At 38.4% G+C, this 21,205-nt stretch overlaps 1 protein-coding gene across 1 annotated transcript in view; it reads right to left on the bottom strand.

Annotated features, from left to right (window-relative positions):
• KIF13B (kinesin family member 13B) overlaps positions 1-21,205 on the bottom strand; it is a gene marked incomplete at its 5' end in the record, with an annotated part of 119,417 nt that overhangs the window by 45,309 nt on the left and 52,903 nt on the right. The window contains 12 exons of the mRNA XM_084284543.1: positions 1,163-1,291; positions 1,943-2,092; positions 2,572-2,718; positions 3,749-3,911; positions 5,007-5,217; positions 6,058-6,248; positions 7,408-7,494; positions 8,568-8,698; positions 10,652-10,786; positions 13,488-13,598; positions 16,501-16,713; positions 20,706-20,817. Of these exons, the coding sequence (XP_084140669.1) occupies positions 1,163-1,291; positions 1,943-2,092; positions 2,572-2,718; positions 3,749-3,911; positions 5,007-5,217; positions 6,058-6,248; positions 7,408-7,494; positions 8,568-8,698; positions 10,652-10,786; positions 13,488-13,598; positions 16,501-16,713; positions 20,706-20,817 (1,780 nt within the window). The remainder of the gene's footprint in view (positions 1-1,162; positions 1,292-1,942; positions 2,093-2,571; positions 2,719-3,748; positions 3,912-5,006; positions 5,218-6,057; positions 6,249-7,407; positions 7,495-8,567; positions 8,699-10,651; positions 10,787-13,487; positions 13,599-16,500; positions 16,714-20,705; positions 20,818-21,205) is intronic.

Genomic DNA, 21,205 nt, shown 5'->3' with positions numbered 1-21,205 from the left:
TCCCCCACCTTCTTCTTGTTCTTTTTTTGTTTGTTTTGTTTAATATGTAGGCCAAATAGAAAAAGAATGTTTTGAATACACTTTCTGTTCTAAACACAACTATCGTATTAACAACATTTAATGTAATACATTTCTATTCTCCATTTGTCATACTAAGACCAACTGAGTTAGGCTCCTCCGGTAAGGCACCACTCATGACCTCAGGAGAATGTTTCACCTTGTGTAGCTTGTAAGCACGTGGGGCTCTACTGGACAGGATAACAAGTGGAAAAAAAAAAAGCACTGTTGCCCTCAAATTGTTTGTACTGTCCAGAAGCCAGCAAAGTTTATGTTTGACTCCCTCTAGTGCTTTTTGCCTCCCTTTTTTATTTTTGTTTGGAGCTTGGCCTATTTACATTTTACTACCACTCAGAATTTGTAGTAGATCCTTCTTGCTAACTTACTGTTTATTATTAATAAACACATCTGTATATATTTCACAAAATATAAGAGAGAGAGACATTCACAGAACAAAGGGAGTTTATCAGATTCCATGACTGCTTTTGATTTAGATATTGCAGCTTCTATCTTGGTAGAGAAGTCTTCCATGTTTTCTAAGAATACACAAAAACTGTCTGGGGTAAGATTGCATGCATATAAATATAGTTTAATGAATACTTTGCAGATTTAAAAATAAATCATGGAGACTGAAGAGAACAAAGACCATCTAGTTCTCTTGCATTATTTCAGCCACTTAAGAAGCAAAATATTATGAGAAAAGACCACACAGAAGTGCTTCAGGACAAATACTGGACCCCAAGACATAACAGAAAGCCATGAAAACAAATACAGCCAAAGTACTAAGCTCTGTACATACCACTAAGGCACAGCTTTTTATTATTATTGTTATTTAATTTTAAAATCATGAAATATCAGTACAGTTTTTTACAGCTACGAGGAAGAAAATTAACTCTGTTCTAACTGAAACCAGTACAGTAGTCTACCAACAAGTTCAGAGTCAGGACTCTGCCTGTGTAGCTGAATACTAGAAATGAACATTGCACACCAGGTTACAAAGAGGTATCTGATGTCCAGAAGCCAATACACCAGGGATTTCTTTATTTTAAGATGGGATGAAAAGGGAGAAGGTTACTCACGAGGCTGGGATATATCTGGAACTTACCCTGCAGACAAGTTTTCTCTCCTGAGTGTCATTCTCATTGGAATTCTCTGGACTATCCTCACCTCCAACCAACCTGTCGTCTATCTCTCCACTCACCCGAACAACTTCAACATGGAGACGTCCGGATACCTGATGAAAAAGGAGTACAGATTATTTGTTTGCCAGAGAACAGCGACATATTCAACCCCTTTCAGTTAACTACAACTACTGCTGTCTGTCAGCAGACATTTTCTTCCTTTCTATTGTCTTGTGCCATGCCTTTGTTGCACTAAGAAATGCAACCAGACTAAGAATGATTGGAGCAAAGACTGAAGAGTCTTTGTTGTAAAAGCATTTAAAAAAAAAATAATTAAAAAAAATCAGCCACTGCTCCCAAGAGTGACTTTGGGAACAGCATGCTGCAATCCCTCTCACCGTCCCATCAGTCTCTAGAGAGTCTGCAAAGTGCATGGGAGGCAGAGAGTGCACAGAGTATGTATGTTCTAGCTACCTTTGAATTTTTTCTTATGGTATTTAAGAGTCTATAAGATGACAATCAGTGAAAGGCAGTAGAGCTGTATCTCATGCTGGTTCTACCAAGTATTTTGGGTTGCTTTCTCCTTTCACAGGCACTACACTGTGATTTGGAGCCTAAACAACTCTAATAAGGTATTGTGGGTTTTGCATAATCCCAAATTGTGAGCACACGAAACTGGAAAGTATCTATAATTTACTGGTATTAAGATCCACAGGCTGTAATTAAACAGTTGAGTAAGGATAGATTATAGAAGAATAACAAACCTCTCCCTTCTGATTGATGATTGGAACAGCGTATTGTAGCTTCACATCGTAGAACAGGCACTCAAGAAAAACGTTGGCTACTCCGATAAGGCTGTGGTTCTCCTGCTCATCATAGAATGGATCGGCTCGTCTGAAGTAAGCTCTCATCACCTTCAACCAAATTCAGAATAATGTAAGAAAAACAAGCTTCTCACAACAGTTTTAAAAGTTTCACAAAATTAGCCCAACAAAATAAAAAGGGGCAGAAGCAAGAGGCCAGATTAGGTCACATGAAGAATGGAAACTTGATTTTTACTTTGCATGGAGCAAAAGGCCTGTCCTCAGCAAGTTCTCTTTAACAGTGTCAGATCCAGAGAAGTCAGCCTGAACCCCAACTCCTTTGTGTTTACTTACTGCATTGAGCTCTGTGTGCAAACAAGCATCAAAGTGATGAGATAAGGGTTGATGGAATACTGAATATTGCTTCAGGAAAAACAAAGGCTCAGGAAAACTGTTACCTCTTTGTCTTTTCCCTCCCTCTCTCCACCACCACTCCTCCTGAACCAGAAGACTTTCTCACATCGACTTAAACAAAAAAATTAATAGGAATGTATTTCCATTGGCATGGAACTGGAGTAATTTTTACTTACTGGGTTGTCTTCCTCACAGTCTTTCCACTCCTGGTAAAGATCCCTCATATCTACTAGGCGATTCTCCAGCTTCTCCAGTGACCAAATCTGTTTGCCTTTCCCTTTCCTTCTCACCTGAATGGCAGGCTCACTGAGAATTGCACCTCTCTGAGAAACAATTAAAGAGACATTAATGCAGAACCAGTGTCACAACAATGTAAAACAGTTTTAAAGCAACTGAAAACTGGGAGCATCTCTGCAAATAGTTGGGATTTCTTTTTTTTTTTTTATTCCAGCTTAATCAACAAAGCAAGTGTGACAGATTGTTTGGCTGTCACAGTACATTCACGTTCAGTTTAACTGCAGCATCTCATCCCACGGGCAGTAGTTTCCGTGGATCCTCACCTCACATAGATGTTATAAATAGGAACATTTAAGCATTTCACAAATATTCTCAATTTACAGCAGCTTAGAGTTCTAGCTAAGGTTACTACTTTCTGCAACTTTTCAACTTCTGCAAATATTTAATACTCTTTACCACCTTGTTTCTAGATATGCCAGATGACTGCAAGAAAAACAAGTAAACGACAGACATTTCTAAAGCAACTGATAAGAATTCTAGTCCTGGGATAAAATACATCTACTGAATTAATGACAGCTTTACTAGCACTAAGATTTTGAGCTGACCTCAAGAACAGAAAGGATAAGACAACTTAGGTAGCCCGCTTGCAACAAGGAAGTCTGGGTTCAGTTCCCTCCTTTCAAAATTTCTAAGATGTCTGGAAGAAATCATCCAAATCCTCTCTGCTCCAGCTTCTCCCTGTACAATGGGGACGACAGCATTTTCTCACCTCACTAGCATGATGGAAAGGCAAATGCCTATAAAGTGATGGCAAACAGGTGAGGTAGGTGTTACCTAATCTACATGGATTTTATCACTCTGCAGCAGAAGCAAATGAGAACTTCAACATCAGTGGAAAGGATTTTCACTGTAACATTTATGAGTAAATTAGCATATTATAACACTTTCACAGTACCTAAATAAGATAAAAACTTAGCTAGCTCTAACTCAGCCATGTTTAATGCACATGAATACAATGGCAAACTGTCTGGACCATCACAGTCAGAACAAGACAAGTATGAACCCTGAGGGGCAAACGCAGTGAGCAAAGATTTAGTTCCATTACAGCTACATTACCTTACTGTTAGCATTAAGGCTGGAAGCTGGGATCTGGAGGGTGACTTTATACTCTGTTCTCTTGTCCAATTCCTCTCCAATAAAATTGGCTTCTCTCACATACAAATTGGCTTTAACAATCTGCTCTCGCAGCTTTCTCAGGCTGTGGGTCAACATTTCTTCTCTAAAAGAAGGCGATTTGTTGAGGGGAGGAGGGGAGACAGGAAAAATCATGACATTTAGATAGTGAAATTGAATGCGAAGCACAAGATCACTTGACAGCAAAGGAGTCGACATTCAGCTATTTAACACACAAATCCAACAAATTAAATTGCATTTCCTCTGGGGAAAAAAAGATTATCTGTATGAATTTAGCAGTATGAACATTAGCATATTGCCAGCTTTAGAGACTTCTCCATGCATCTGCTGAACAGTCAGCACTTGTGTGGCTAATTCCACAGTTTTCCCACCACAGATGTGGATGTTCTGTCTTACAGAGAAAGATTTATTTAAAGACCATGACCCACTTGCTCACTGGCCTCCCAGGCAAGTGTATCAGAGAGACAACTGTGCAGTGCAGGAATCTCCAACCACAAAGTGTTCCAAACAGACAGCTAACACCTTGTTAGACTGCCTCAAGTATTTTCTATTTCAGAAGATGCTTCTTAAGCTATTTAAACTGGCTTTCTGTTTTCTCATTACAACATCTTTGCCATGCTTCTTGTTTTTGGGAGAGTTTAATCTTCCTCCTGCAGCTGCTCTTTTTGACAGTAATACTGGCAAGGACCATTTAGAGGCAGAAGAAATTACCCTCAGTGCAATTGTCTAGGAAGAGGGAGAGGAGTGTGGCCCCTCTGTGGTTGTTACACAATTCTTGCAGTGTTTTGGATCAAATTCATTTACTACTCTTTTACTCCCTTTTCTTTCTGCACTCTCTGGCTGCCAGAACCTGCCCAGGTCAGACATACGGATACAAGTCAGAAGGAAAAATAACCTTCCAGCAGCTGTCATGAATCCACAGAAGAGACTCATATTTAATGCTGGTGAGGACAGAGTTTCTCCTTAACAACAAAATAGACACTCCTCCTTTCTCATCTTCCCAAGAATTCATGGTTTTAGTGTGTTTAGATTAATATTTTCACTCGGTCCTCCCCAGCATCCTGCAGGAGTCTTCTCGGAAAGCTGGAAGAGGTGTGCAATGAGATTTAAGTCTTGCAAAATTGACTGGCACCAAAGAACTTTAAATGAACACTCCTGATAGCCAGATTTGATTACCCACCTCTCCTCTGCCCATTGTCTTAGACGCTGCTGAGCGCTGGGAGAATGAAAGGAGAACCTGTCCATGCTGCGGAAATGCTGCTTCTCCGGTGACAACCGCCTTCGTAATTGCTCCAGCTCATGCTCATACATCAGCCTCTGTCGTTCAAGCGCAGATCTCTTCTCCTCCTCATGTTGCTGCTCCAGACTTTGCAAGATTGACTGCATTGGATCTAGGCAGATATTGAAAAATGAAGAAGCGAGTACTTCTGGAGGGCAAATACTCAGTAAGCATAAAATTAAATGGAAAAAGTCATGTCATGAATATGTGGCAGAGAGTGGGGACTTAGAAATATGAGCTCTTTCACAGGTTCTGCTGCAAATATTCCGTATGACCTTGGACAAGGTACAAATTACTCTATTTTGGTACTTTGCTTCCCCAGTCTAGATCTACAGTGGTCCATTTTAGAGGCTGCAACGGCCCACTGAGATGCATGAGGAAGAATGTCCTAGACAGTAAACATAGCACTACATCACATAAAAGGAAGAAGAGAGTATATTTTTGTTGTAAGGCATATTTAAAAAATGTTGTTGAACATGAAGCAAAATAAACATTGCCAGAAAACATTGGATGAATGATTTAAGAGAATTTTGAAAAGGGAAAGTCCAGACCGAGAAAAACTTCCTCCTGCGTCCCAAAATAAAGCCATTCTGGAGCAGCTGTGTAAGACCACAAAAAATAAAGAATGTGGTTTCAGAGACAGAAATCACAACATTTAATGCCTGAGCGAGACATAACACAAGAAAAACAAACAGTGAAGTGAAAACACCCTGATTTGAGGCTGCAGTTTCACCAGCATTCCAGTTTTGGCTTTTTCCTCAACAAGAACTGCCAAACAAAACATTCTGCAGTGGTGTTTTCCCCTCCAGTGCAAAAATGGCTACGATGAGTCATTCACAAGAAGAATTCTTGTAGGAAGAAGGTACAAGGGGAAGAGTGTGTGGTAAAGAGTCCCTGAAGGTGTGACCTCATATTCTGTACACACTTCCAATAATTTCTTGTTGCTTCTTACCATTACTACCAAGTGCTTTCATAGTGACTTCCATCTGGGCATACTCATAGCTGAAGTTAATCTCACTCGACACTTCACTGGAATTGTCTCCATCCACATCCAGCTGCTCAGCACTGTTACTGTACTTCATAGAGTTGTCTCGTTCCTCATCCTCGTGATCCGGCTTCTTTTTCTTCTTTGGCAAATTCAGCCTTCAGAAGTAGGGGAAAATGTTTAGACTATTAATTGATCAACTCTGAAACAACCGGTTGCTTAAATCATAATTTTAATTAAGTAGGTTACCCAAATAAGTAGATCTTTCCCTTTTGAAATCTGTTTATCCTGTGAGTGAAATTTTCCTCAGAGTAAAAATAGGATTTCAAGGCAAACTAATTTATACTACACTCTAGTAATGCAGAGCACCTGAAAATACTAATCATATAGCTTATATAACCATGATTTTTTCAGTCTTCCCATAGCTAAAGAATTTAGAGGCAATGAAATATAAAAATAAATGTTTTAAATATATATTTGTGTTATATACTTTATATACTTCTGTATAATGTATTTTATGTATTCGGTATTTTATATATAAACAAAAACCCAAATATATAAATAAGACAGAGGCAATAATGAAATCATATCTCAATTTTTATGAAGATGTTTCTTTTTAGCACAAAAGAAAACAATTATGTTTTAAATTATCATTTAAATCCACTGATCTTTAAGGTATTTCAGACAAGGCTCTCACACATGCAGCCCTTCACAGAAAACAGAAAACATCTGCCAGAAATCCTGTCTGACACAGGAAGGTCTCAGCTGGAGACTGGAACTCCAAGGAAGGGAGAACGTGGTGACCTTGAAAGACTGAGATCACTGTACAACATCGGTCAGATATCTAACACCTTAGCTGCTAAATCTGAAAGGCAACCTATCCAAGTTAAAGCCTGGGTGTGATATTTTCATCATGCAAAAGAGGGTACTTAGTATTAGCGTGATGCCAAATTGCACAACGCTCTTAGTTACTGAACAAAATTAAAGTTACCACCTCAAGAATTAAACCTCTGTGAGATAACAGCCCTGATAACCAATAGCAAGGTCCCCATCAGCAAGATTACTTTCCCTTGAAAACATAATAAGTTACGTCAACCTATTGCTCTGAAATTAAAATTATGCACAGTTGCTATGACATCCAGCATTCGAGAACATCAGTCATCAGCACTGCCTTTATAATCCCAAAGAAAAAAGAAATCACCTCCTCCTGCAGCTTGCATGCTCCATTGTTACTTTTCCTTATACCTTAATGTTCATAATAGTAATTATAATAAAAAAGCTGGTTCAGACTTGCAATTTATTTAACATCTTTTGTACCTGAAAAAGTGGTTGTTTCCCCACAGTATTCTGTCTCCATGATGTAGCTGGATAGGACCCATAACAGCAGAACCATTTACAAATGTCCTGTGAAAAGATGACAAGCTAAAGCAAAACCAGCAATAGAAAGCTTTTTAAATTATTATTTATTTTATTTCAGTACTGCTCGCTTTATTGTAACTTGTTAAGGTAGGAAAATGGGGTTATGGATTACAAACAGGCAAAATATCCCCAGAAAATTCACTCAGCTACTCTGTGCTGTTTCATAAACTCCTTAAACTCAGCTTCTTTTGATTGCTTAAGCTCTATGGGATTCACTACTTTTGGATGGATATTATGACAGCTACGTCTGGGGAGTACAATTAGGGCTTAAAAATGAGGGGCCTGAAAGAGATGTCACTGGAAATAAGTAGTTTTCACTCGACTTTGAAATACAGACACACAAAAAAAAATATTTGAATAAGGCATTGGAGAACTTTTGGTATATATAAAGCTTAAAGACAATAAACTAATTTGAGGAATAAAGAAACTACTTTATTTCAGAGTTAGATTAAGCCTGAAAATGGGATCACTCAAAATAGGATAACACATTTGAAGGGAATCTCAGGATGTCATCTAGTCCATGCTCCTGCTCGCAGCAGGACCAACTCTGAACCAACATGAAAGTGAAATTCTTGAATTCTGTGAACCTAACAATAAATTACTGGAGATGCTGATGATGCATGTCATTTTGTGATCAGTTTGAACATACCATCTGCTTTTCAAGTACTGCTACTTAATCAAATAAAGCAACAAATGCTTCAGCTGCTTTTTGCATATCAACAGATTTCCTAGAAAATGAATTCAGATTTTGATAGAGTTAAATCTACACAGCTGCAAATCAGTGCACATCGACTTGCTGAAAGCATATGCAATTTACTCATCCTCTCTTTGAAAACAGACTATAAATGCCATTACTGAAAGAAATCTCTTTAGAATGAAATATGTGAGTTAACAGAAAGGTAGATAACTCAAACAGAGCCTAGAAGGAATATACAAGAGATAGAATTTTCTTACTTTTACTATCTGATAAAACATCCCTTTTTAGTTGTCCACTACTCATAAAATACCAGATAAAACTACAGCTATTACACAGCTAGAACTGTATTTTGTTTTTTTACCTAGTATTTTTTTGAGGTGTTAACATAACCTGTCCTTCTGGGGTGATGTCTATAATGCAGTGTTCAGGAAGAATTCCCATTCCACAGAGCTGGATATCTTGAGAGTTGTCTGATCCTATTAGTGTGTGCTCCTGTGAAAATTAATTCAGGTGTTAGCAATGGGTTGCAAAGGTTCACTAGTTCGAACTAATCCCTTCTCCTTCTGGATAGATCTTCTCATCTAATTCCAAAATTTGAAAGCTGTTCAATACTTTCTGCAAAGGGAAAAAAGAGAATGAAATGTTGCAAACAAATCCCCGCTGTTACTTACAGCAATAAGTAAGGAGCACACAGGAAATTTTACAGGCAACAGTTAGATCCAAAAATAAAGAAGTTCCTAGCATTAAATTTCAGAATTCAGTGCCTCAGGATGCTGCAGAAGCCAACAGAATAAAGGCGTTTAAAGAGGAATTAAGACAGGTTTGTGGTGGTTAGACCTACAGTTACTGCACAGGTTCCATCTAGATTATCCTCTGTAAATCCCTGAAGTACTCAAGGCACAAGAAGTTTGGCAGAGGAAGAATCACTCTATTTGTTCATCTATTTGTTTTTGAGGCCCCTCTAAGCATTTGTTGAGGAACAGATACAACAGTTTAGATAAGTGGGATGAAGTTCCTATTCAGTGCTTTTATAAGAATGAGTACATTTGGAGTACAGTATTAATGAGAATGCAGGCAAGATATTTACTCTAAGGTGTGAAAGCTTAATTTCAGGATTTTAGGCAAAACAGGTGCAAGTCATTTTATCCAAAGAATTTCAAAACTCAGGGGGTTTCTATGCCATAATTCCCAACAAAATGAACTCACGTTATCCAAAACAAAAGAAACAATAAAGAAAAAATAAAAATAAACTGAAACACACAAGCCCCATCCCATACAAAGGGTTATTTTTTCTAAAAAGGGAAAGTATCACAGCAACACCTGAGACTTTTCTGTTGGTACTGATGGACACTAAGGCCTCTTCTGAACAGGCTTTGACTTCACTGTGTTCTTGTCATATCATCATATAATCACAACAGACACCATAAAAAGTCAGTTCTGCTTCAATAATTGTCAGTGTTGAAGCTGGTTTAGCAGCTTGAGTGACACTCTGGACACCTACGAGCAAAGCGCCTTCTGTTCTCCCAAAACCTCAGCTCTTTTGTCTTTTTTTAAGCAGAGAAAACAATGAAAACTTCTCCCGTGCTTTTATTGAGATATCACGGAGCAATGATAAGCTGACTGATATAAAAGAAGATCACTTATCTCCTTTTATAGGAAGACAGATTGAAACAAACCCATCTTGCGGCCCCATTGCTAATTCTGTGGCTGCTTTGAGAGTTCCTACGCACCACTTCAAAGAGAATGATTTAACGCGGAGCTCAGACTGCCAAAGTTTTTGTGCTGCTACATTTTTAGAGCTTGTATTTTAAAGTGTGACTTAAAAAGATCTGCATCTCATTCTTCCCCTGACTCCAGATCACATCTGCACAGTCTGAACAAGAACAAGCTGCCTGGTTGTTTCGGTGCAAAGTCCAACAGCCGTGTTACACAGTTTATGTTTAACATCAGTAATGGGGACCGCACGTCAGCAGAAGTGCTAAGGCAGAACAGAACTTGATTTTCACTCCTGGTGAGCTGCATAAAAAAGAATAGAAATGTATTTTATAAACTGAAGTCTGTACTCTGATTACACATGTGGAAGCAAGCTGATTACTGATATGTACTGATATTACCCATTTTTATATAAATCACTTTTGTGGGTAAAACCTTGTGAAATCTGGAAAACAGAAGACAATTTATGACAGAAAACACCTCTACATTTCTTTATATACATAAATATATAAATATAGAAAAATAAAAAACACAGACCTTCCTCTGCAACAATTACATTTGACATAAAAACTTTGTATTTACATTACTTTTGATCAAGCAGTGAATAGCAGAGAAAGCTTTAGATATGCATTTTTTTCTAACATTCCCGAAGTACACCTATGCCAATGGCATTAGAGTTCCACTTCTGTTAAATACATAAATAAATATATACATATCAATATTTATTTTTACCTTTAAATAGTACACCAGAAGTTCATTGAGAGCTGGATCTGCGTTCAAATTGACCAGGAAGCACTTGTTATCCCCAACTTTTATTCCAGAAGACTGCAGTGATATGCCAAGGCTTTCCAACTGTTTCTGACGTTCCTGCAAGAGAGTGGCCATCAAAAAATTAGGCTGACTGATGACTGAGGTAGGAAATGCACTCCTACCTGCCCAAAAGCACAAGACAAAATGAGGGGCAGCTATTCCTGAAAAAGGTAGCTCTTTCAGATGCAATGATTAGATACAAAAGCCTTAATTTTATCAAGGTTTACATTAGGGTATCTGTAATTTCTCTGGTCCTTCCACCTCTGGACTCAGAGTGCTACGTGCCATGGGCTCACACAGTTGCATCTTTTTAGTGAAAAATAACCACAGCTGAGCACAGCACACTGCACTACTGTGGGAGCTTCTCCGTGACCTCACTGGAACAGCAAGTGCTTCCAGTGACATCTCTACAGCCCTTTATCTTCTCTTTTGAGCTACAAAGCAACAAGTCAACTCCCCGTCAAGCCAAATTCCACATCTATCTTTTATTCCCTAAAAATCAAAATGACAAAAAACTGACAACCTGCTGTTTAAGCAGTGCAAATAAGACTTCCTGCTAAACAAGAGCAGTGGCGTTTGGGATGGTGTTTTGTTCTCGTCAATGGACTTCACAGAAGTCAACAACAAAGCATTACTGTGCAAAAATGTCCATCTTTCACAGGGAAGTGGTAGGCTGATGACTAGTGCAGTGAAAGAGGAACATTAGACATTTCTGTCTTGAAAAAAAAAAAAAAAGGATTCTTCTACAAAAAAATGTTTGAGAAACTGAAAGTGAAATGAGATTCCCTATCCACAACAGCAAACAAAATCAAAAAGATATTAACACAGGAGGCCTCTCAGTTAATTACTAAGGGGAAGCAGAAGCAGGGGAGAGTAAAATAAGTAAAAAAATGAAAGCTGCAACAGCTTCACCTGTGGCACTGAGACTTTACAAAAATATTTAAAAGAGATTATATAAGGATAATGCAGGGAAGTTTATGAAAGCTCTGATTTTTACCTTCAAGTGTCCTCTGTATTTAAAACTTATTATGTCATAGTATCAAGTACAATTCATTTAGCATCAGTTTTATCACATCTAACCAAGATTAAAATTGCAAATAGCGAGCAGAACTGCCTCTTGATTTTCTCTTTTCTATCTCCCCACACCCTACGAAACCAACATAATGTCCTGTAAGGAAAATTCATGTGTGTGTGCGAGAGAGGGCAAAACAAAGAACAGAGGGAAACAGCAGTGTGATGTCAAAGATCTCTCTTCTAATCATCAGTGCCAGGCTCTGATGTTCACATCACTCCTTGTTATCTGCACTCAGAGATAAAGAAGTTGTTGCCCAAAGGAGGACTTGGCCCATGATCTAAAACTCACAGGAGTCGCTTAAAGAAAATGAGCCAGTTTGATAACTTTTGATCAAGACCTAGTGTTAATTAACTTAAGAATTCAAAATACATTAAAAGTATGTCAAATATTCACTGCAAATGTGAAAAAGTGCCTGTTTACAGAGTTTGTCTGCAGGGCTTTGAGCCCTTATTGACTCTCCATCTCTACAAAATGCGTCTTCTGGGGCGCTTATTCTTTATGAGGAATCATCCTTTTCTCAAAGATTTTCTCCATCCTACCCACCTGCCCTGCTAAAATTTGACAGACAGACGTTGGTGGAGGCTGGCCAGGGACAAAATCACTTGACAGGCCACAATGTACACTAGTCCTCATCCTTCCTCTGAAAAAAATCACTTTTCTACAGCTGCAAGGCTCATGAAACTGCCACCTTCATATGAGGTTAAGAATTTAGAGGCAAAGACGAGAGCAAAACCAAGTAGCTGTATGCAAGCATCAAGGCAAATTTATTCTGTAGCGTTGATCCCGTTACTCTGCTTCATCAATCTCCTTGCACACTCGGGGTTTCTATGCCTAGACGCTACTGTGTAAGGTGGGAGCAGAATTTATTATCATTATTATTCTTAAATTTCACCCTTATGCACAAGCAGGAAAATCCATGGTACGACTCTGCACTGAAAGCCAGGAAACCCTCTTATTTGAAGGAGCATTTCTTACAATGGATATATAAAACTGAAGTCAACAGCTTATTCTGATCAAGTCATCTACAAAAGGGCTTTGTATCAGAGGTTTCATTTTCTTACAAGCTATTCATCACCTTTCAATAGTTCTCCCCCTCCAAAGCTCCCTGCTGCAAATATATACATCAGCATTTGTGTGGTAAGAATTGGAAGTGTCATGCAATAATCATGGTGACCTGCACAATTTTTCAGTGTAACCATCATTTCAATTATGTTCTGAGGTCCTAAATAGCGGTGTAAGAGGTATTAAAAACACACAGGAGATCTGAACAGTTCTGTTTTTTAATATTCTGAATGCTCTTTGCCTTCAGTATTAAGGCACTCCATAGATAAACTTGCATTTAACACTCTCACCGCTCCATCTTTCATCACAAACAGCAATTTTACTGTCCAAAGAATATTAAATCCCTATAATCCTCTCATCCATGGATTTTTTTTAAACAATCTCTCAACTGGCACAGAATGACAATTTATTGTTGTCACTAGAATAGTAATCTGAGAGGCATCCAGCTATCACAGGAATTAAGTGAAGCTTTTCTAAATGGCAGTAAGCTTGACCTACTTACCCATAATTGTGGGGAGAGATTCAGACAATCGCTATGAACTGACAAACAAAGGAAACAAACCTATTGTTTATAAACATCAAAAGGAAAAAAAAAAAAAAAAAAAAAAAAAAGCAGCCAACCTGTGCTATTTCCTCAGTTTTTCTTAATTTTTCTTCCCAGGTCACCGTCATTTCCTGAATCAACTTTTCTGATTCCTCCAACCGTTCTTTTAATTCTGGTGATTTCATAGCCTGCAGAAAGTAAAGCAAAGGAAACAAGAAAGCTTATTGTGCTTTGTTCTTTCACATCACTCTCACACAGATGGGGAAAAAGGAAACATATCATTACTCATTTTACAAGGCAGACTTGATCAGTAAGTAAAGGGTTGTTTTAAATACATATTGCACATAAATGCAGAATCCATCAAAAACTTAGTTTAATTAGTTTCGAGTACAGATGCTAAAGTGAAGTTTATATACTTTAATGCAAACCAATTACACGATACTGGCAGATTTGCAAAAAGATATTCAAACACAAGCTAATCTCATTTCTATACCAGTGTGAGTTTCCAAAAAGACTCATATCTGAAACAATCTGTATTTTGCATACTGCTGATCTGGATAACCACCATTGTCTCAGTTTTCTTTTCCTCTAAATAATAGCTAACATCTCTGTCATTTGCCCAGCCCTGCCAACAAAATGTTTTGAATACTGGTTTTGATATGTCCTGATTTGGAAATTTCTACTGGAAAAAAAAGAAAAATCAAGACCTCTATATATGCATTTCACAAAACTGGTATCAAAAAAAGTCTTATGATGTACTTCCAGACACAGGAATTCAATTTTCTTGCTAATCCATCACAATTCTAATTTTCTTTTCTGAAATAGCAAGAGGCCCAAGGACTAGCTTGAGAATAAGGAAATACCCCACCCTACATCGGGCAATCCAAAAACTGTAAAGACATAAAAGTGTTTACACTACACATGTTCACTTCCTCCAGTCTCAGTAGTGGCATATTCCTTCTGTACTACCTTGAACAGAACGTCGTTATTTGATTATGGCTAACAATACGGAAGTGTTTTTGGCTAGCAGGTATTTATGCAATCCCAACCAACCTGTGCGAGTATCGTTCTCCATCAGAGAGCTCCCTTACCACAAAAATCAAAACTCTTCCCAGGAATCCACATCAAACAGAGTGGCCTCACTGCAGGGCAATATCTTCAAAAGGAGCAGCTGTCAGGAGTGGCAAATCCTGTTTTAAGACAGGAGTTTCCTCTGCCTCAAGACATAGCAATCTAGGAACTGCCAGCTGATGTGTCCTGTGTCGTTCTTTTTCTGGTTGAATACCTCAAATACCTAAATACAGGGTAAAATGGGACCCAGGAAGGAAAGCGAGGGAAACACAGTCTCCAAAAATAAATTATGCTCAATGAAATATCATCAGTGCAAGGGCACTGGACACGACGGAGAAGGACAGGAAGATGAAGACCAGTTATTCTCAAGTTCTAAGTCTCATGTATATATTTATATGGACCTGGGGCAAAATAACTCAACATTTTCACATGCTTCAACTGTAAAATGAGTTAGGTAGTTCCCCTCGTTCCCTCTATTGCTTATCTGTAAGGAAACCATAAAAAAAAGACAAATCTGCAAGACCTGATTCCAACTAGACCAGCAGGTGTACTGCTCTGCTGGAGTCAGGTTAAATTCCCAGCTCAGGAAGGACGTGCTGGTGGTCTTGGCACAGACAAATTAAAACATGTGATATTAATTCCGACAAGAAAAGATCAAAATGCATGGATTAAAAAAGAAAAGGGGAAAAGAGGATAAGCCTTATTCTTCTGGAAAAAAAAAAAAGTCAAGTGTCAAGTTCTGTTTTGCCACGGCGATTTAGGAGAAAAAGAGGATACTGACACCGAAAGGAAAAAAAAACTCAACTTGGTAATCTCTATATTTAGAAATAAGCATTGAAAATGTAACTTGACTATCATAATGGGTCAGTGCTTTTGTTTATTTAAAAAATAAACCATTATGTTTCTGTATGAACAATTAGATGGGCTACAAATGTAGTAAACCCAAAGGAGACCAAGACAATGAATGTGTTTTTTGACCTTTATGTAGAGCCTCTTAACAGCAAACTAAACCCTTTTTTTTTTTTTTGGTTTAGCTTAATAGCAAGCTAAAAGCATTTTTCCATGCTCTTTGTCAATGCCATTCAGATGACAACTGGGGTGGGATTTCAATACTTAGGAAAGGAAATATTTATTACCTCATATTTAGGAAACACCACTTCATTGCTTTGGACAGCTGCCATTATTTTGGCATTAATGCTCGCAAATGAAACGAACAGGGAGTACTTGAATCTCTCAGAGAACTGAGAAGTCCACAGTTTGTATTTTGTATTTTAGAGGAAATGCTAGGTATTAGGTAACTTGAGATACCTTAAAGAAACTTTCACTTACTGGATACTTAGCATATTAGGTAGCTCAAAGGAGAACAGTCCAAAATTCATAAGTCATTTGTACTATCACAGCCAGCACTCCCTGCAACCCTCAAGAGGCAAATACTGTGCAATTCAGAAAAAAAATGTGATTACAACATCCAGATTATATCACCATTGCTCTGCCACATTTGAGAACAGAACTCAGAATTACTCTAATTCTTGGCCTTCATCTAATGTTTAGTCCATGCTGCCTTCACAATTTTATTGAAGTTTATTGTTTAACACCTGTAGGAGTTTCAATGTAGAACTGTTAAAGCTTGTAAACGAGTAAGCATTATTAACCAAACTCATATTTGCAGGATGTAGCCACATCAAATTCTTAAAATCCATGGTCAAAGCTCTACCTATAAACCGCACAATCTGAAAACTCCATCCCTATTCCTCCCTCCATGTCCTCTTTCTTCTGATCTGTATCCCACAAGAAAAACATAATCGCTCAATGGTGTGTTCAAAGGGAACCTCATATCTCAAGTTATTACCCATGTTTCAACACGGACCTAAAGAAAACTGGAATGCAGTGATATAAAGGGATTTCTCGTAGATATCACGCAGTAGCTTCCTGCGGCACTTGTTTTCAAGAGCCAAGTAAGAGATTTCTGCCAGTGGGGTCTACAGGACTTGCTAGCTAGCCCAAGGCTAAAATTCATACCTCTGCTTTTGTGAGCTGTTCTCGCAGCTTCTCCACTTCCTCCCGGAGCTCCCGTATGATGCGGGCGTTGGGATCTTCGTTCACCACGGCGTGGTTCACGATGTTCTTGGCCCGGTCCGCGTACCGAAGCGTTGAGAGGGTCTCATCGTAGTTGTCTGCTGCTGGGCTTACCGTTGCGACCATGGCAGTCTTGCTGTTGCCACCAAGGCTATCCTGGAAAGTGGCAGAGGTAACAAAGTTAAAACAGAAAGTTTCTTTGGTTTTATCCTGTCAATGAACTTACACAACAAACGATAATTAAGGGTTGGAAATAGATGGGGGCAACAAGTAACAGCAATATCTTTGTCAGAGCTCCTCAGTTCAAAACTAATATTTTAAGCCCTATAAATCAAGCAAAGTTGTTATTTTCAGTTGTCCTTTTTTCACCCTTTTTATTTTTTTTTTATTTTTATTTTTATTTTTTTTTAGCACATTTAGGAAAAGTCATTCTTGGCTTCAGGAATGAACACAGTCCCTGCTTTGTGCTTTATGGTGCTTAGTAAGGGTTTGAAAGGTTTATTTTCATGTTTCTGCTTAGGTTGTTAAACTAGAAACACAAGCACATCAGCACCGGACTTCTCAGATACCAAAAAATAATGCAGTTGATTTAATTTTTAGAAACGTTTCAGAATGGGGTGCTTCCCTGCCCCCCCACTTACCCAGCTCACAAATCTACGCTGAGTTATGTAAGAAATTGCCCTTTTGGAATCTGTTTGACAGAAGAAGGGCGTGAAACCACATTCCTGCAAAGCAATGTGTTGGGGGGTGGGGGAAAAGAAGGAAGAATTCCATCTTTGTATTGATCGCAAAATTATGTTTTACAATTTTAGCCAGCCCAAAAAATAAAACATTTTGTTTTAAGTTTGCAGCAGAACTGTTCTTCCCTCTCCCCCCTCCTTTTTGTACCCAATATCCTTTTCGGAGAAGAACCACACTATTAACTTTCATCTTCAATAACCCATGAAATCTGGGTCACGCATTGCCATTAGAGCAATCTGACTACATTAGCGTAACCATTTCAATCACAAAGCAAACACACAGCTTTTCCTAGCAATCATTAAAACGCCCCTTTAAGTATTTCGTTAAGACTCTCTCTCTCTTTTTTCTTCTTTTTTTTTTTACTGCATGATGCCTAAAACTAATTTGACAGCGGTTGGCCACACCGACTGCTGCTGCTTCGCTGCTGTCCTGGCAGCACTCTGCTCTCTCTGCTCATGCAAGGGGCTGTCAGCTTTTTGGGTAGGGAATATAAATCCATTTGCCTAGTGTGCTATGCTAGCATGGCCAGGACTCACAGGTAACAGTATTTATAGAGGTCATGCAGAAAGAGCTGCCTTCTGGCTGCTCCCTGTATTTTTTGCATGAGGATCAGATGTTATTTACTTCAATAAATGCATGGCTTGGGAGGATCCGCTCTGTAACACAAATGTTTTTTTTCTAAAGCATCTACTAAAAACTTTTAAAAAGCCTAACAAGAGCCCGTGACTCAGTCCGTGAGGATTTCTGTCTCTACAGAAGCCAGGACTTTTCTTCAATCCATCGACAGCTCCTAAAAATTAGAGGTGGCATCCTGCAACTGCAATCCCTGCTCTGCGTCAAAAGATGAAGTTATCACTGAGCTGGCCAGGTACTCTGCCTCCAGATAACAGCTTGCACTTTGGGAACCTCCATCCACTGCACTAATTAGCTCCAAACCAGGATTAATTCACCATCTGAATCGCAGCTCCACTATGCAGGCAGCTGAGAGTGCTGTTACAGTGATACACCGCAATTCACAATGCACCCATTATAAGTTGGGGCAAGTTCCTCCTGTATCGTGGCTTTTCAAGCCCAGTGCCAGGCTGGCTGATAAAGTTCTGCATAAAACCTTTGTGCTGCTTTCACTGGTTTCTTTAACGTTAAGCAAGAAGGCAGACAAACAGCAAACCAGTTTCTCGTTAGTGAAGACAGCATCTGCAAATTACCCTGGAAAGGCTGACCTTGCATGCCTTAAAAACAGAGACAGAATGGAAATAAATAAATTTAGTTCTTTCTAAAGGTAAGCTAGCCCCCTCTTCAGCATCAAGATCACCGTGACAACAATGTAAAATGCAAAGTTTAGAAATTATATTTTTAAGAGCAGCCATCAGTAAAATATGCAGGGCTTCTGAGCAAAATGGAAAACAAGAGGCTCACGCCAATTCAATTCCATAAAGCTAAGAGCTTACAGAGCTGATAAGCTATTTTGCTTCCCACACCTAACATGATGCCACTCTTCAAGCCTCTTCTTGCAATAATACTTTTTGACCTGGTACTTCTGTCTAGAGATCCTCAACAAAACTGAACATGAAGTGTTAGCTCTTGAGGTCTCCCGAACTCCACTCGTTTTTCAGATTTGGGGAGAGACTCTGTATGTGTTAGAACACAGTTACTCCACTTTGACAACATAATTAAAAGTTAAAAGCTATTAAAAAGAAAGAAAAAAAAAAGATAGCCCACCATCTCATAGCTTCTACTAAATAAAGTCACTTTAAACTAATAAATCCCTCCTTTGATCTTTAATTAAGAATTGTTAAAATTTCGCCTTTCAAAATAAGGAGTCTCTTCAACGAGCTTGTTTGTTAAAAAAAAATAAATAAATCCAAAAGCCCCAGATCTTTTGTTTGCCCTTAATATAGCTGGGTGTTAAAAGCACAAAGAAGCTTTGCCTGAAAAGCGGTGGGACAAAAGTGCGCCTCTGTTTGTGAGCTACAGCCTGTGCTGTGCACGGCCATCGTGCCTACAATGCCCCAGACAGGTGCTAAACAGCAATCTGGGTCTGCTCGCTGGATTTGTTTAGAAATGGAACAGCATAACTAATTTCAACAATAACGCTAGGGACGCATTAGAAAAGTTTCCACTTCTGCTCGCCCAGATTATTACAGCGTTGGGCTCCTGGAGTGCACTGAAGAAAGCTGGACGATGATGTTCACATCTTTGCAGAGAGCCAAAAGCACGTGTTTAATTAGATATTTCTTTTAAAAAAAACATAAAACATGTAAACACACAAAATATTCACAGGCAAAATTATATTTAAGCACTAATAAAGTCTTAGGGCAAGAAACTCCATGAAATGAGATTTATTTTACTGTAGAAGAGAATACACACTATTTCTGTTAAAACACCTGATTTTTGGACAGCCCTTGGCTGTACTGTTTGATGTCTTGTATGTGATGATTACACTGGTGAGAATAGATAAATCATTTCATAGTAGTAACGCTAAAAGGTTCATGAAGTTGGGAAGCACAGCAAAGTATTCAAGAAGAAAAAATTCTGGCCAGATCACCTACGTAGTCAGAAAACAGAAAAAGGCAACTGGCACCAAAAATCAATTTCTTGTCAGATTATATCTTTCTACTAACAAATATCTTAATTGTTCCTTCGTAACAATAAATCAGTACACAAGGAGCAGAAGGAAACTTGCTAAGAATGTAGGAAGTGGGAAGAGCAATAACAATATGAGTTTGCCTTTTAATTTGACATATATAAGACTCATATTGAACAAGTCTGTTTTTCATTTAGACCTTACAGATCTTAGTTCAAGGGTCATCACCATAAAGGCTCTTTTTTTTTCTTACTGAAAATATCAGTCCTACACAGAACAGAAATTGATTTAACTGTACATTTCAGATGAATATGATGCACAAACTCTTCTGACCTGTTCCTTAGACTGTAGCTGGGATAATGTTCTGCAATTACACTCTCCTGACAAAAGCAGAGTATATTAGCAAATATATTAGACAATTAGGAAAAAGCTAATAGTCTTAATCAAAATCTTCAAAGCCAACCATGCCAGTATGTAAAATTCAGTTACATGTGGTAATAACAAAATTAAATCAGCCCCAAGGTTCTGTGTGAAGCTGTATCTAAACTGACCCAGAAAAGATAATGTTTTGTGTTTTTTCTTTTTTTTTTTTAAAAAAGTCCTTATTCTTTATGCCATTGCAGGTCAGCAGAAGACAAAGAACATATTTAGTCTGTGGAGATACTACTGGCTTCCTGCCAGCTAATTTTCCAAAGACAAGTATGGTTAACATAAAAAACAGAAAATGAGGCAAAAGACTCAGTTTATTTCACTGAATGGGACTCTTCTCTCCTTTTCCTCCCTTTTATTTCTCTTTTAAAAACCAAAAGATCAGACTACTTACTTTAAGTAACCAAGTAAGCACAGAGTCACGATAAGGAACAAATTTGTTCTTGTTCTTGCCAGCAGCCTGATCTGCCAGGGCAGAAATAACCAGACCGAGAGTTGTGAGGGATCTGCACCAAGAACACAAGCAGCCATTAACAAATGTAAATAGTCATAGGTCACATGCATATTTAGACAACCACTTTCTCTCCAGAAATGAGCTCTGATGAAAAAGCTCCTAGTACAGTTTCAATCATTCTGTCATCACAGAATCTCTACTGCTCATTTTCAACCCATGTTTTCAGCCTTAATAATCACATCTCCCCAATGCAATTATGTGTTAGTTGCAGGAGCCCAAGTACAGAACTGCCAACCATGTTAAACAGGCAGGGATCTCATTCAAATGGCTGAGTTCTGAATGTCAGAAGGAACAGCAGAGAGAGGGGAAGAAGAAAACTGGCTATAAAAGCTTAATTAAAATACTACTATTTTAGTAGTATTTATCAGTTGTGATTGCAC

Source organism: Netta rufina (genome assembly GCF_964035555.1).
Source record: "Netta rufina genome assembly, chromosome: 3".
NCBI classification, from domain to species: Eukaryota; Metazoa; Chordata; class Aves; order Anseriformes; family Anatidae; genus Netta; species Netta rufina.
This window is presented reverse-complemented; position numbering and strand designations above follow the sequence as displayed.